Below are 16,274 nucleotides of genomic sequence, written 5' to 3' on the forward strand. Positions count from 1 at the left end.
GGGCGCGTCAAAAGTGCCCCAAGGCTTCGTCTGATCGCCAAAATAATGGTCGCAATCGATTCCTCGGGTCAATATCTAACCTCAGTCGAAGGTTCCAGACCTGTGGCTCCTATACCTCATCCCTTAATCGTCCCTTAAAGGACGGGGCGCGTCAAAAGTGCCCCAAGGCTTCGTCTGATCGCCAAAATAATGGTCGCAATCGATTCCTCGGGTCAATATCTAACCTCAGTCGAAGGTTCCAGACCTGTGGCTCCTATACCTCATCCCTTAATCGTCCCTTAAAGGACGGGGCGCGTCAAAAGTGCCCCAAGGCTTCGTCTGATCGCCAAAATAAGGGTCGCAATCGATTCCTCGGGTCAATATCTAACCTCAGTCGAAGGTTCCAGACCTGTGACTCCTATCCCTCATCCCTTAATCGTCCCTTAAAGGACGGGGCGCGTCAAAAGTGCCCCAAGGCTTCGTCTGATCGCCAAAATAATGGTCGCAATCGATTCCTCGGGTCAATATCTAACCTCAGTCGAAGGTTCCAGACCTGTGGCTCCTATCCCTCATCCCTTAATCGTCCCTTAAAGGACGGGGCGCGTCAAAAGTGCCCCAAGGCTTCGTCTGATCGCCAAAATAATGGTCGCAATCGATTCCTCGGGTCAATATCTAACCTCAGTCGAAGGTTCCAGACCTGTGGCTCCTATCCCTCATCCCTTAATCGTCCCTTAAAGGACGGGGCGCGTCAAAAGTGCCCCAAGGCTTCGTCTGATCGCCAAAATAATGGTTGCAATCGATTCCTCGGGTCAATATCTAACCTCAGTCGAAGGTTCCAGACCTGTGGCCCCTATCCCTCATCCCTTAATCGTCCCCCAAAGGACGGGGCGCGTCAAAAGTGCCCCAAGGCTTCGTCTGATCGCCAAAATAATGGTCGCAATCGATTCCTCGGGTTAATATCTAGCCTCAGTCGAAGGTTCCAGACCTGTGGCTCCTATCCCTAATCCCTTAATCGTCCCTTAAAGGACGGGGCGCGTCAAAAGTGCCCCAAGGCTTCGTCTGATCGCCAAAATAATGGTCGCAATCGATTCCTCGGGTTAATATCTAGCCTCAGTCGAAGGTTCCAGACCTGTGGCTCCTATCCCTCATCCCTTAATCGTCCCTTAAAGGACGGGGCGCGTCAAAAGTGCCCCAAGGCTTCGTCTGATCGCCAAAATAAGGGTCGCAATCGATTCCTCGGGTCAATATCTAACCTCAGTCGAAGGTTCCAGACCTGTGGCTCCTATCCCTCATCCCTTAATCGTCCCTTAAAGGACGGGGCGCGTCAAAAGTGCCCCAAGGCTTCGTCTGATCGCCAAAATAATGGTCGCAATCGATTCCTCGGGTCAATATCTAACCTCAGTCGAAGGTTCCAGACCTGTGGCTCCTATCCCTCATCCCTTAATCGTCCCTTAAAGGACGGGGCGCGTCAAAAGTGCCCCAAGGCTTCGTCTGATCGCCAAAATAATGGTCGCAATCGATTACTCGGGTCAATATCTAACCTCAGTCGTAGGTTCCAGACCTGTGGCTCCTATCCCTCATCCCTTAATCGTCCCTTAAAGGACGGGGCGCGTCAAAAGTGCCCCAAGGCTTCGTCTGATCGCCAAAATAATGGTCGCAATCGATTCATCGGGTCAATATCTAACCTCAGTCGAAGGTTCCAGACCTGTGGCTCCTATCCCTCATCCCTTAATCGTCCCTTAAAGGACGGGGCGCGTCAAAAGTGCCCCAAGGCTTCGTCTGATCGCCAAAATAATGGTCGCAATCGATTCCTCGGGTCAATATCTAACCTCAGTCAAAGGTTCCAGACCTGTGGCTCCTATCCCTCATCCCTTAATCGTCCCTTAAAGGACGGGGCGCGTCAAAAGTGCCCCAAGGCTTCGTCTGATCGCCAAAATAATGGTCGCAATCGATTCCTCGGGTCAATATCTAACCTCAGTCGAAGGTTTCAGACCTGTGGCTCCTATCCCTCATCCCTTAATCGTCCCTTAAAGGACGGGGCGCGTGAAAAGTGCCCCAAGGCTTCGTCTGATCGCCAAAATCATGATCGCAATCGATTCCTCGGGTCAATATCTAACCTCAGTCGAAGGTTCCAGACCTGTGGCTCCTATCCCTCATCCCTTAATCGTCCCTTAAAGGACGGGGCGCGTCAAAAGTGCCCCAAGGCTTCGTCTGATCGCCAAAATAATGGTCGCAATCGATTCCTCGGGTCAATATCTAACCTCAGTCGAAGGTTCCAGACCTGTGGCTCAATCCCTCATCCCTTAATCGTCCCTTAAAGGACGGGGCGCGTCAAAAGTGCCCCAAGGCTTCGTCTGATCGCCAAAATAATGGTCGCAATCGATTCCTCGGGTCAATATCTAACCTCAGTCGAAGGTTCCAGACCTGTGGCTCCTATCCCTCATCCCTTAATCGTCCCTTAAAGGACGGGGCGCGTCAAAAGTGCCCCAAGGCTTCGTCTGATCGCCAAAATAATGGTCGCAATCGATTCATCGGGTCAATATCTAACCTCAGTCGAAGGTTCCAGACCTGTGGCTCCTATCCCTCATCCCTTAATCGTCCCTTAAAGGACGGGGCGCGTCAAAAGTGCCCCAAGGCTTCGTCTGATCGCCAAAATAATGGTCGCAATCGATTCCTCGGGTCAATATCTAACCTCAGTCGAAGGTTCCAGACCTGTGGCTCCTATCCCTCATCCCTTAATCGTCCCTTAAAGGACGGGGCGCGTCAAAAGTGCCCCAAGGCTTCGTCTGATCGCCAAAATAATGGTCGCAATTGATTCCTCGGGTCAATATCTAACCTCAGTCGAAGGTTCCAGACCTGTGGCCCCTATCCCTCATCCCTTAATCGTCCCTTAAAGGACGGGGCGCGTCAAAAGTGCCCCAAGGCTTCGTCTGATCGCCAAAATAATGGTCGCAATCGATTCCTCGGGTCAATATCTAACCTCAGTCGAAGGTTCCAGACCTGTGGCTCCTATACCTCATCCCTTAATCGTCCCTTAAAGGACGGGGCGCGTCAAAAGTGCCCCAAGGCTTCGTCTGATCGCCAAAATAAGGGTCGCAATCGATTCCTCGGGTCAATATCTAACCTCAGTCGAAGGTTCCAGACCTGTGACTCCTATCCCTCATCCCTTAATCGTCCCTTAAAGGACGGGGCGCGTCAAAAGTGCCCCAAGGCTTCGTCTGATCGCCAAAATAATGGTCGCAATCGATTCCTCGGGTCAATATCTAACCTCAGTCGAAGGTTCCAGACCTGTGGCTCCTATCCCTCATCCCTTAATCGTCCCTTAAAGGACGGGGCGCGTCAAAAGTGCCCCAAGGCTTCGTCTGATCGCCAAAATAATGGTCGCAATCGATTCCTCGGGTCAATATCTAACCTCAGTCGAAGGTTCCAGACCTGTGGCTCCTATCCCTCATCCCTTAATCGTCCCTTAAAGGACGGGGCGCGTCAAAAGTGCCCCAAGGCTTCGTCTGATCGCCAAAATAATGGTTGCAATCGATTCCTCGGGTCAATATCTAACCTCAGTCGAAGGTTCCAGACCTGTGGCCCCTATCCCTCATCCCTTAATCGTCTCTTAAAGGACGGGGCGCGTCAAAAGTGCCCCAAGGCTTCGTCTGATCGCCAAAATAATGGTCGCAATCGATTCCTCGGGTCAATATCTAACCTCAGTCGAAGGTTCCAGACCTGTGGCTCCTATCTCTCATCCCTTAATCGTCCCTTAAAGGACGGGGCGCGTGAAAAGTGCCCCAAGGCTTCGTCTGATCGCCAAAATAATGGTCGCAATCGATTCCTCGGGTCAATATCTAACCTCAGTCGAAGGTTCCAGACCTGTGGCTCCTATCCCTCATCCCTTAATCGTCCCTTAAAGGATGGGGCGCGTCAAAAGTGCCCCAAGGCTTCGTCTGATCGCTAAAATAATGGTCGCATTCGATTCCTCGGGTCAGTATCTAACCTCAGTCGAAGGTTCCATACCTGTGGCTCCTATCCCTCATCCCTTAATCGTCCCTTGAAGGACGGGGCGCGTCAAAAGTGCCCCAAGGCTAAGTCTTATCGCCAAAATAATGGTCGCAGTCGATTCCTTGGTCTAAAATAATGACCTCGGTCAAAATAATGGTCGCGCCCCGTCCTTTAAGGGACGATTAAGGGATGAGGGATAGGAGCCACAGGTCTGGAACCTTCGACTGAGGTTAGATATTGACCCGAGGAATCGATTGCGAACATTATTTTGGCGATCAGACGAAGCCTTGGGGCACTTTTGACGCGCCCCGTCCTTTAAGGGACGATTAAGGGATGAGGGATAGGAGCCACAGGTCTGGAACCTTCGACTGAGGTTAGATATTGACCCGAGGAATCGATTGCGACCATTATTTTGGCGATCAGACGAAGCCTTGGGGCACTTTTCACGCGCCCCGTCCTTTAAGGGACGATTAAGGGATGAGGGATTGAGCCACAGGTCTGGAACCTTCGACTGAGGTTAGATATTGACCCGAGGAATCGATTGCGACCATTATTTTGGCGATCAGACGAAGCCTTGGGGCACTTTTCACGCGCCCCGTCTTTTAAGGGACGATTAAGGGATGAGGGATAGGAGCCACAGGTCTGGAACCTTTGACTGAGGTTAGATATTGACCCGAGGAATCGATTGCGACCATTATTTTGGCGATCAGACGAAGCCTTGGGGCACTCTTGACGCGCCCCGTCCTTTAAGGGACGATTAAGGGATGAGGGATAGGAGCCACAGGTCTGGAACCTTCGACTGAGGTTAGATATTGACCCGATGAATCGATTGCGACCATTATTTTGGCGATCAGACGAAGCCTTGGGGCACTTTTGACGCGCCCCGTCCTTTAAGGGACGATTAAGGGATGAGGGATAGGAGCCACAGGTCTGGAACCTTCGACTGAGGTTAGATATTGACCCGAGGAATCGATTGCGACCATTATTTTGGCGATCAGACGAAGCCTTGGGGCACTTTTGACGCGCCCCGTCCTTTAAGGGACGATTAAGGGATGAGGGATAGGAGCCACAGGTCTGGAACCTTCGACTGAGGTTAGATATTGACCCGAGGAATCGATTGCGACCATTATTTTGGCGATCAGACGAAGCCTTGGGGCACTTTTGACGCGCCCCGTCCTTTAAGGGACGATTAAGGGATGAGGGATAGGAGCCACAGGTCTGGAACCTTCGACTGAGGTTAGATATTGACCCGAGGAATCGATTGCGACCATTATTTTGGCGATCAGACGAAGCCTTGGGGCACTTTTGACGCGCCCCGTCCTTTAAGGGACGATTAAGGGATGAGGGATTGAGCCACAGGTCTGGAACCTTAGACTGAGGTTAGATATTGACCCGAGGAATCGATTGCGACCATTATTTTGGCGATCAGACGAAGCCTTGGGGCACTTTTGACGCGCCCCGTCCTTTAAGGGACGATTAAGGGATGAGGGATAGGAGCCACAGGTCTGGAACCTTCGACTGAGGTTAGATATTGACCCGAGGAATCGATTGCGACCATTATTTTGGCGATCAGACGAAGCCTTGGGGCACTTTTGACGCGCCCCGTCCTTTAAGGGACGATTAAGGGATGATGGATAGGAGCCACAGGTCTGGAACCTTCGACTGAGGTTAGATATTGACCCGAGGAATCGATTGCGACCATTATTTTGGCGATCAGACGAAGCCTTGGGGCACTTTTGACGCGCCCCGTCCTTTAAGGGACGATTAAGGGATGAGGGATAGGAGCCACAGGTCTGGAACCTTCGACTGAGGTTAGATATTGACCCGAGGAATCGATTGCGACCATTATTTTGGCGATCAGACGAAGCCTTGGGGCACTTTTGACGCGCCCCGTCCTTTAAGGGACGATTAAGGGATGAGGGATAGGAGCCACAGGTCTGGAACCTTTGACTGAGGTTAGATATTGACCCGAGGAATCGATTGCGACCATTATTTTGGCGATCAGACGAAGCCTTGGGGCACTTTTGACGCGCCCCGTCCTTTAAGGGACGATTAAGGGATGAGGGATAGGAGCCACAGGTCTGGAACCTTCGACTGAGGTTAGATATTGACCCGATGAATCGATTGCGACCATTATTTTGGCGATCAGACGAAGCCTTGGGGCACTTTTGACGCGCCCCGTCCTTTAAGGGACGATTAAGGGATGAGGGATAGGAGCCACAGGTCTGGAACCTACGACTGAGGTTAGATATTGACCCGAGTAATCGATTGCGACCATTATTTTGGCGATCAGACGAAGCCTTGGGGCACTTTTGACGCGCCCCGTCCTTTAAAGGACGATTAAGGGATGAGGGATAGGAGCCACAGGTCTGGAACCTTCGACTGAGGTTAGATATTGACCCGAGGAATCGATTGCGACCATTATTTTGGCGATCAGACGAAGCCTTGGGGCACTTTTGACGCGCCCCGTCCTTTAAGGGACGATTAAGGGATGAGGGATAGGAGCCACAGGTCTGGAACTTTCGACTGAGGTTAGATATTGACCCGAGGAATCGATTGCGACCCTTATTTTGGCGATCAGACGAAGCCTTGGGGCACTTTTGACGCGCCCCGTCCTTTAAGGGACGATTAAGGGATGAGGGATAGGAGCCACAGGTCTGGAACCTTCGACTGAGGCTAGATATTGACCCGAGGAATCGATTGCGACCATTATTTTGGCGATCAGACGAAGCCTTGGGGCACTTTTGACGCGCCCCGTCCTTTAAGGGACGATTAAGGGATGAGGGATAGGGGCCACAGGTCTGGAACCTTCGACTGAGGTTAGATATTGACCCGAGGAATCGATTGCGACCATTATTTTGGCGATCAGACGAAGCCTTGGGGCACTTTTGACGCGCCCCGTCCTTTAAGGGACGATTAAGGGATGAGGGATTGAGCCACAGGTCTGGAACCTTCGACTGAGGTTAGATATTGACCCGAGGAATCGATTGCGACCATTATTTTGGCGATCAGACGAAGCCTTGGGGCACTTTTGACGCGCCCCGTCCTTTAAGGGACGATTAAGGGATGAGGGATAGGAGCCACAGGTCTGGAACCTTCGACTGAGGTTAGATATTGACCCGAGGAATCGATTGCGACCATTATTTTGGCGATCAGACGAAGCCTTGGGGCACTTTTCACGCGCCCCGTCCTTTAAGGGACGATTAAGGGATGAGGGATAGGAGCCACAGGTCTGGAACCTTCGACTGAGGCTAGATATTGACCCGAGGAATCGATTGCGACCATTATTTTGGCGATCAGACGAAGCCTTGGGGCACTTTTGACGCGCCCCGTCCTTTAAGGGACGATTAAGGGATGAGGGATAGGGGCCACAGGTCTGGAACCTTCGACTGAGGTTAGATATTGACCCGAGGAATCGATTGCGACCATTATTTTGGCGATCAGACGAAGCCTTGGGGCACTTTTGACGCGCCCCGTCCTTTAAGGGACGATTAAGGGATGAGGGATTGAGCCACAGGTCTGGAACCTTCGACTGAGGTTAGATATTGACCCGAGGAATCGATTGCGACCATTATTTTGGCGATCAGACGAAGCCTTGGGGCACTTTTGACGCGCCCCGTCCTTTAAGGGACGATTAAGGGATGAGGGATAGGAGCCACAGGTCTGGAACCTTCGACTGAGGTTAGATATTGACCCGAGGAATCGATTGCGACCATTATTTTGGCGATCAGACGAAGCCTTGGGGCACTTTTCACGCGCCCCGTCCTTTAAGGGACGATTAAGGGATGAGGGATAGGAGCCACAGGTCTGGAACCTTCGACTGAGGTTAGATATTGACCCGAGGAATCGATTGCGACCATTATTTTGGCGATCAGACGAAGCCTTGGGGCACTTTTGACGCGCCCCGTCCTTTAAGGGACGATTAAGGGATGAGGGATAGGAGCCACAGGTCTGGAACCTTTGACTGAGGTTAGATATTGACCCGAGGAATCGATTGCGACCATTATTTTGGCGATCAGACGAAGCCTTGGGGCACTTTTGACGCGCCCCGTCCTTTAACCCGCGCGGGGCTGGGGGGGGGGTAAATTTTACCCCCCCCTCGCGAATTTTTGCGATATCTCAAAAACGGCGGCGCGCAGCGCCGCCAAACTTTCAGTACCTTTTCTTACATCAATTTGACACGTTCCCTGAAAATTTGAGCGAAATCCGTCGGAAAATTTTTGAGAAATTGACGTTTTAGTGACGTCATGTTCGTCATTTTCGCCTCAAAAACGGCAAAAGTTCAAACGCCGCTAACATCTTCATTTTTAAAGGAATCAAGACGTAACAAAAAAGGTTATACGTAATTTTACTTTGTCTATCAAATGGCTATCTCGGTTTTTTGAAAATTTTGGATTTTGGCCTAAATTTTTTCAAAAAACTGACTTTTTTGGGAAAATCATTATAAAATCCAAAATTTTGAGTCTATCGAAAAAACCGGAATATATGTCAGAGAAGTTGTCTATGTGCACCTACATACCAAATTTTAGAAGAATCGGTTCAAAAATGTAGGAGTTATTCAAAATTTTATGACGTCACGACACACAAATTTTTTGAAAAATGACTTTTTTGGAAGTTCTAGACCTCGTGCGGAAACACAAATAGCACCATTCGATTCGCCGTGAGAAACTGCATCAGATAGACACCTTTTTAGGCCTTAACAACCAACTTCAAAATTTGACCTCACTTGACCTGACCTTGACCTGACCTCGACCTGAAATTCATCCAGAGGTGGTCCATATCACTTATTGAGTGTGCCTATTGAATTCTATGAGTAAAATGACCCATAAAACATGTGTCGCACATGCCCTTTTCGATATTTTGTTTCTTGGTGACCTGACCTGACCTGACCTGACCTTGACCTTGACCTCTGAATGATATTGTATGCAACGAATATTGTCTTGGTAGCCTAAGAACACGTTTTGGGCGATCAGTCTCAGTCCATGACTCCATTCTTTGGCAACTACGGTGGAAGGCCGATACTGTAGAATCTTGCAATTTGTACCCTTGACCTGACCTTGACCTTGACCTCAAACCTTAAATTAAGTACATGTTTTTAGTAGTTCGTGATGAGAGCTTTCGATTGGCGTTTGAATTTTCCAAATCGGACCGTTAGTTCGGGAGATAACAGGGGGGGTAAAATTTACCCCCCCCCCCAGCCCCGCGCGTTCGGCTGGAGACCCCAGCCCCGCGCGGGTTAAGGGACGATTAAGGGATGAGGGATAGGAGCCACAGGTCTGGAACCTTCGACTGAGGTTAGATATTGACCCGATGAATCGATTGCGACCATTATTTTGGCGATCAGACGAAGCCTTGGGGCACTTTTGACGCGCCCCGTCCTTTAAGGGACGATTAAGGGATGAGGGATAGGAGCCACAGGTCTGGAACCTACGACTGAGGTTAGATATTGACCCGAGTAATCGATTGCGACCATTATTTTGGCGATCAGACGAAGCCTTGGGGCACTTTTGACGCGCCCCGTCCTTTAAAGGACGATTAAGGGATGAGGGATAGGAGCCACAGGTCTGGAACCTTCGACTGAGGTTAGATATTGACCCGAGGAATCGATTGCGACCATTATTTTGGCGATCAGACGAAGCCTTGGGGCACTTTTGACGCGCCCCGTCCTTTAAGGGACGATTAAGGGATGAGGGATAGGAGCCACAGGTCTGGAACCTTCGACTGAGGTTAGATATTGACCCGAGGAATCGATTGCGACCATTATTTTGGCGATCAGACGAAGCCTTGGGGCACTTTTGACGCGCCCCGTCCTTTAAGGGACGATTAAGGGATGAGGGATAGGAGCCACAGGTCTGGAACCTTCGACTGAGGTTAGATATTGACCCGAGGAATCGATTGCGACCATTATTTTGGCGATCAGACGAAGCCTTGGGGCACTTTTGACGCGCCCCGTCCTTTAAGGGACGATTAAGGGATGAGGGATAGGAGCCACAGGTCTGGAACCTTTGACTGAGGTTAGATATTGACCCGAGGAATCGATTGCGACCATTATTTTGGCGATCAGACGAAGCCTTGGGGCACTTTTGACGCGCCCCGTCCTTTAAGGGACGATTAAGGGATGAGGGATAGGAGCCACAGGTCTGGAACCTTCGACTGAGGTTAGATATTGACCCGAGGAATCGATTGCGACCATTATTTTGGCGATCAGACGAAGCCTTGGGGCACTTTTGACGCGCCCCGTCCTTTAAGGGACGATTAAGGGATGAGGGATAGGAGCCACAGGTCTGGAACCTACGACTGAGGTTAGATATTGACCCGAGTAATCGATTGCGACCATTATTTTGGCGATCAGACGAAGCCTTGGGGCACTTTTGACGCGCCCCGTCCTTTAAAGGACGATTAAGGGATGAGGGATAGGAGCCACAGGTCTGGAACCTTCGACTGAGGTTAGATATTGACCCGAGGAATCGATTGCGACCATTATTTTGGCGATCAGACGAAGCCTTGGGGCACTTTTGACGCGCCCCGTCCTTTAAGGGACGATTAAGGGATGAGGGATAGGAGCCACAGGTCTGGAACTTTCGACTGAGGTTAGATATTGACCCGAGGAATCGATTGCGACCCTTATTTTGGCGATCAGACGAAGCCTTGGGGCACTTTTGACGCGCCCCGTCCTTTAAGGGACGATTAAGGGATGAGGGATAGGAGCCACAGGTCTGGAACCTTCGACTGAGGCTAGATATTGACCCGAGGAATCGATTGCGACCATTATTTTGGCGATCAGACGAAGCCTTGGGGCACTTTTGACGCGCCCCGTCCTTTAAGGGACGATTAAGGGATGAGGGATAGGGGCCACAGGTCTGGAACCTTCGACTGAGGTTAGATATTGACCCGAGGAATCGATTGCGACCATTATTTTGGCGATCAGACGAAGCCTTGGGGCACTTTTGACGCGCCCCGTCCTTTAAGGGACGATTAAGGGATGAAGGAAGGGAGCTAGGGCAAAATAAATGTCATATTCGTGTTCCCCGTCCCCCAATTGACCTGATGGCAGTTTTTGAAGCGATTCTGAATCCGACGCTGTATTCGTTGCTGTTGCTGACGCTAACTTCACGGACATCTGGCCAGGTGGGGTAACGGGTCGCCCTAACGTCCAGAGATACGTCGAGGCGTTTCGCGAGTGACGGAGAGACTGACGGGACAGCCAATATAATGGACACAGTAGACAATCTGAATCGTTTGCCGAATACTCCCCACCCGAGCCCAATGCAAATATCCCCGTAAAACTGTAACTTACCCGTAGAGGAGCGCAGCTCCGGCGATGGCGCCGCCGCACTGGGCAGTGATGTAGAGCAGACATCTGAGCGGCGACACTTTGCGCGTGGCGGCGTGCGCCAGTGTCACGGCCGGGTTCATGTGCGCGCCGGAGACGCGCCAGAAACACTGGGTAAGCGCTGCGGCCGCCAGACCGGCCGTGAACGCGCCGGCGAACAGACTCTGCGCCGCCCAGACCGTGTGCGTGCTCCACGGCACGTTGGCCGCGCAGATCAGGAACACGAAGAAGAACGTGGCCATGCACTCGGCGATGATGGCGCGCCAGAACTCGAGCCGGCGCACCTCCACGTGCATGGGCAGCCGCGCCGGCGGCGGGCTCAGCTCGCCCTGCACGTGGTCCAGCTTGTCTATCAGCGTCAGGATGTGGCTGTCCAGCGTCTCCGCTGACAGCGACGTGATGGCCATGGTGGCGACTTTGACAGACTAGGAGACGAGATACACCCGGCGCAGTCCGCAGGATTCAAAGACGATGAATAGCTCCGCCTACCGCGAGCATCACACGGAACAGTGACTTGGAGCTGGCTTCTTTCTGCACTGAATGCGCTGCTGCGAAGACCAAATCGTGCAAAGTTCACACAAACGACGCCGTTCCAACCGATCTACGTCGGCGCCCCCGTAAGACACCCACCCTCTCCGCTCACGCGCGACCGACTACCGCGCGCTCTCCCACGAGTCCCCCCCCCCCGAACGGACCGACAGCTAGCGCCACCACCGGCGCGGCGGCCAGAGTCGGAACTAACAGTGGTCCCACGAAACGCCGGCTGTTTATCACAATTTGTCCGGGACATGTGGGAGTGGGGGGGGGGGGGGGGGGTACATATTTCAAGTTGCCGGGCAGTCTGATCGAGATTCAAAACATCGGCCGTGCAGACATGCACTCGGCGATGATGGCGCGCCAGAACTCGAGCCGGCGCACCTCCATTTGGCGCCTTCAAATTTGAGCGGGACATTAGACTCGACGCGGGTCATGAGCGTGGGAATCGCGGGGATGGGGGAGGGGCGGTCAGGGGGGCGTGGTCCCTCCACTCCCATGGTGTGTATTGTGTGACTTTTGAGAACTTCACGTCAGCCAATGCGAAGGCGGATAAATGCGTGGCCGAAAATGAAAAAAAAAAACAAATTAAGAAATTAACGTTTCTTCTGCGTGTGATCAAATGATTAATGAAGGCACGTTCAAACGTAAACGTAAGCAATAAAGGTTTGAATGCGAGAGCCTGGTATCGTCACCGCTAATCGTATCACCGTGGTTCGTTTAAACGGTTACTAAAGCCCCAGCCCCCAGAAGAGAAAACTTTGGGCAAACAATATTTATTCAGCCAGCACTCGCACCCTCTTGGACCCTATGCCGAATTCTATCGATACAGGAGCCAAGTCAGATCACCGCACACAGCAGCGCAGCTGACTAGCCTAGGTACACGTCATTGCAACGGAACAAAACACATCCGAGAGACACTTGTGACTCACGCATAAATCTAAACACTAAATCACAATGTAGCTACGTCATCGTAGCAACAGACAACACAGGCTAAGCATACATAATTACATAGTCGCAAATAATGATAATTTCATACATCGTCCTACGCTTATAATAGGCAACTGACCAGGAGCGTTCGCGTGTCGAGGGCCGCAGCTCTGGCTCCCGAGGCGCGAGGTCGGTAGGCCCGGTCAGGTCGGGTCAGGCGGGTCACGAGGGGTCAGGCGGATCTCCCACAGAGGGGCGCCTCTTGGGTGTCGAGAGAGCCGCGTCAGCGTCAGTTGACGCAACAGGCTTCTCGGAGCACGCAGTAGCGAGACCTAATATCAGAGCTACCACTATATCCTAAAATAAAGTGGGGAGAGTCCCACCGGAACATTGTCAGCATTGAAATCGATGGGATAGCCTTTTAATTAATCAGCGCCTCAGAGGAGCGCACACAGACTCGCCAACTCGGTTCACTAAAAGCAGCATTCGCAGACAGCTCGTCCGAGAGCGTTGAACGAAGCGGAGCACGCCTCTTTGTCAGTAGCCAAGAGCACAGAAGAGGAGAGGAGTACCACTGCTGTCGCCAGCACCCGCCCTCGAGACGCTATGATAGAGCGAGGATTGTCCATACAAGAGACACCGTTCGCGGAGGACGTCGGTAGCGGAGAGTGCCGACCAGCACAGGTCCAGTCCGGCCGTGAGAGGCGACACAGCGCCCCGGCATGCACCGAAAACACTCACACTGCGACACACAAACACTCGCACACAGACACGAAAACAACGCCTATCACGCCGACCAACAGGCCCACAGGTTGATATGCATCCATTTCCCAAGCGAAGGCCTCGTTTAGGGTTAATATGTGAGCAGGTCTATGAAAAGCCGCGATGCTGCTGATCGCACATCTCGCTACAGCTTTAGTTTCCCTAGCTAGCCTTGTATTGCTCATACACCTGTCACTTTGAAAGCTAGCAATAACTGCCTCTACAGGATCTACAGAGCTATGTTCACGTGAGATTCTAAATGCACACAAACAGTACAAAGTCTGCTCACTAGGGCAGCGCGCCTGGCCGCGGGCTGCCTCGGATGGAACGCTGATATGTTGAGTTCCTTCAGGGTACGGAGGGATCGCGCCCACACCTCGCACGCAAAGGCTCGGCTCCACGGAGCGGACACCGCACGCGGAGGCTGTACGAGCACCGCGCGAGCCGCCGCCGTGGTAAATACAAACACTGGACACGGACACACGAGTCTCAGCTGCCGGTAGCACGGCGACGTCCCGGTATAAGGCAATGCAGGGTCGCAGTTGGGACTGGGACCGACCGAGCGGTCTGGACAGGGCGGTCAGTCCACGGGCAGAGCTGGACGAGCCGACCGCCGCGCCCTCGACAGGGAGGCAGCCCCGCTCGCCGCCGGATCGCCAGTCTCCAAAGCGCCGGGCCGGGCTGGGTGGGTCTGCACGGACCGCAGTTTGATACACGAGCCCGGTCGGTGACGCCGCCGGCCCGCCGCTACAGGCGCAGATCGGGCATACTCGGCAGCGCGCGGTCACATACTACAGCTACAGTGGACGGATTCAGACGGCAGCCGCCGAGCCGCTGACTGCTGGGACAGCGCCGACGGAGCGCCGCGGAGCGTCCCACATCAGTCAGAGCCAGCGGACCGCGGGGCGGGCGGGCACGACCCAGCCCTCCCTCGGCCCACACCGGCTGAGCCCGCGCGGACCGACCCGCGCTAAGGCTCTTACATGTATGGACTATGGATAGGAACGCGCCCGAACAACAAACTCAGGCTGCCGATCTGACTGATTGCCGCTTCACACACGGAACATAGGTTAGGGCATGACAGCTACCCACGCACGTACTGGTAAATAAAACAGCAAGGCTCACGCCTGCCTTATCTTTGGTTAATCAACACAAGCACATTACTTTTTACAGCAATACGGAATGGATGCAGTTAAATCGTCATGAATCCGATGGAAATCAGCGTACCGCAACGCTGCGTTTCAGCATTTTAGCTCGACGATCGGGGCATTGTTCACTGCTATTGCAAAATGCAAAGCACTAACGTAGAATGCCGATAGTGTCACCTGACCAAACTGTGAGCTGACGCGTCCAAACTCGCGAGGAGACACCGCATTAGAAAACACACAATGACACTGGTCTAGTGATAAAGGCTGGCGTTGATATGCTGTGAGTAGTTTCCGAGCCCGGAGAGCTCTGGACGGGCCCGGGTCACCTGATACGGCGGCAGGGTCCCGGGCGAGCGGGTCCTGGGGGCAGTAGCGCTGCCTCACCGGCCGGGGCAGGCGGGGGCGGTCCGGCACCTCACCACTCCCATAGGTGGCGCTCAGCAGCAGCGGCCGACCGCAGCGCCGCCCAGCGACAGAAGCGTGTAGCAGCTGCGAGCTGACCGACAGCGGTCGCTGTGGGTGGACTTCAGGCTCAGTCCTGGTTACCTGAAAAAAACAAGCCAGGTTAGACTCAAATAAAACTTGGAATCGAGAAATATAGCATAAAATGTCCTATAAATGGTCTTGCTAGCGTTACAGACATGAAACCCGTTACGTTTTCGGCTTTTGCTTCGTAAACATGCTACGTGTGTTTAAGTCGAGTAAATTCCAGGGACCCCTATCAGTTCCCGGTGCAACTTAACAATTGCCCTTCCGTCGTTTCCATCCTCAGGATGTTCAAATCCTTCTCCTCCACGCCGCAACCCTCGGTCCGGGCTGGACAGGCAACTTTATCTCATTCGGGCTGCTCCCTTGGAGCGGCACCGCACCGGTAACGGGGGCACGGCGGACGGACAGGATTGGCCCGACGCTCCGGGCTCTGGGATGGGAGCGGGTGGAGCGGTTGGTCGAGATGAAGGACGCCATCAAACTTCACAAGCTCCTGACCCAGGAGCTCGGACCACCAGCAGTCCGATCTATGTTCGTGGCCCGATCGGCTGTCTCCCACCGCTCCACCCGTTCCACCGAGGCGGGCCGCCTTGAGCTGCCGCGGTGCTGGCTGGTCGGCACCCAGCGCGGATTTCGTTATCGTGCCGCGGCAACGTGGAACATGTTGTCACCAACTGTCACCAACATCAGATCTGCCCGAGAGTTCAAACGCGCTATTCAATAGAAAGTACGATAGATCTCTCGCTACTATTCGTCACTCAGTGCATTCATTTTGTGTTTAATTTTCATGCAACACAATGTGCGAAGTCTTCGCTTTTAGCCTCACATTTTAAACCTTCACCTTTTTATGTATTTTATGAATATGGCGAGTGTCTGCTCTAATGTCACGTTTTATTCTGTCGTTTTATGAGTGTGCTATCTTGTATTGACGCAAATCCCGAAAAGCCATCATGTGGACGGATTTTAGATGAATACATACATACATACATACATACACCCGTAGCCGGGTGAAGAGAGTACTTGGGGGGCTGGGCGGCCTGCCCATCTGGACGGGCTCAGCCCCGGTGACTCTCTAGGGTGCCTGCCCTGACCAACGTCTCCCCTAG

At 52.8% G+C, this 16,274-nt stretch overlaps 2 protein-coding genes across 3 annotated transcripts in view; both read right to left on the minus strand.

Annotated features, from left to right (window-relative positions):
• The window catches only part of LOC122370205 (neurogenic protein big brain-like), a 36,183-nt gene extending 24,223 nt beyond the window's left edge, over positions 1-11,960 (minus strand). The window contains exon 1 of the mRNA XM_043345606.1: positions 11,270-11,960. Coding sequence (XP_043201541.1) covers positions 11,270-11,712 — 443 coding nt within the window. The 5' untranslated portion in view covers positions 11,713-11,960. The remainder of the gene's footprint in view (positions 1-11,269) is intronic.
• Positions 11,961-12,599: 639 nt separating this feature from the next.
• LOC122370200 (protein couch potato-like) overlaps positions 12,600-16,274 on the minus strand; it is a 33,269-nt gene continuing 29,594 nt past the window's right edge. For both annotated transcript variants that reach the window (XM_043345593.1, XM_043345592.1), the window contains exon 8: positions 12,600-15,225. In XM_043345593.1, coding sequence (XP_043201528.1) covers positions 15,212-15,225 — 14 coding nt within the window. In that variant the 3' untranslated portion in view covers positions 12,600-15,211. The remainder of the gene's footprint in view (positions 15,226-16,274) is intronic.

This window comes from Amphibalanus amphitrite, unplaced genomic scaffold (assembly GCF_019059575.1).
Source record: "Amphibalanus amphitrite isolate SeventyFive unplaced genomic scaffold, NRLGWU_Aamphi_draft 001108F_arrow, whole genome shotgun sequence".
Classification (NCBI taxonomy): domain Eukaryota; kingdom Metazoa; phylum Arthropoda; class Thecostraca; order Balanomorpha; family Balanidae; genus Amphibalanus; species Amphibalanus amphitrite.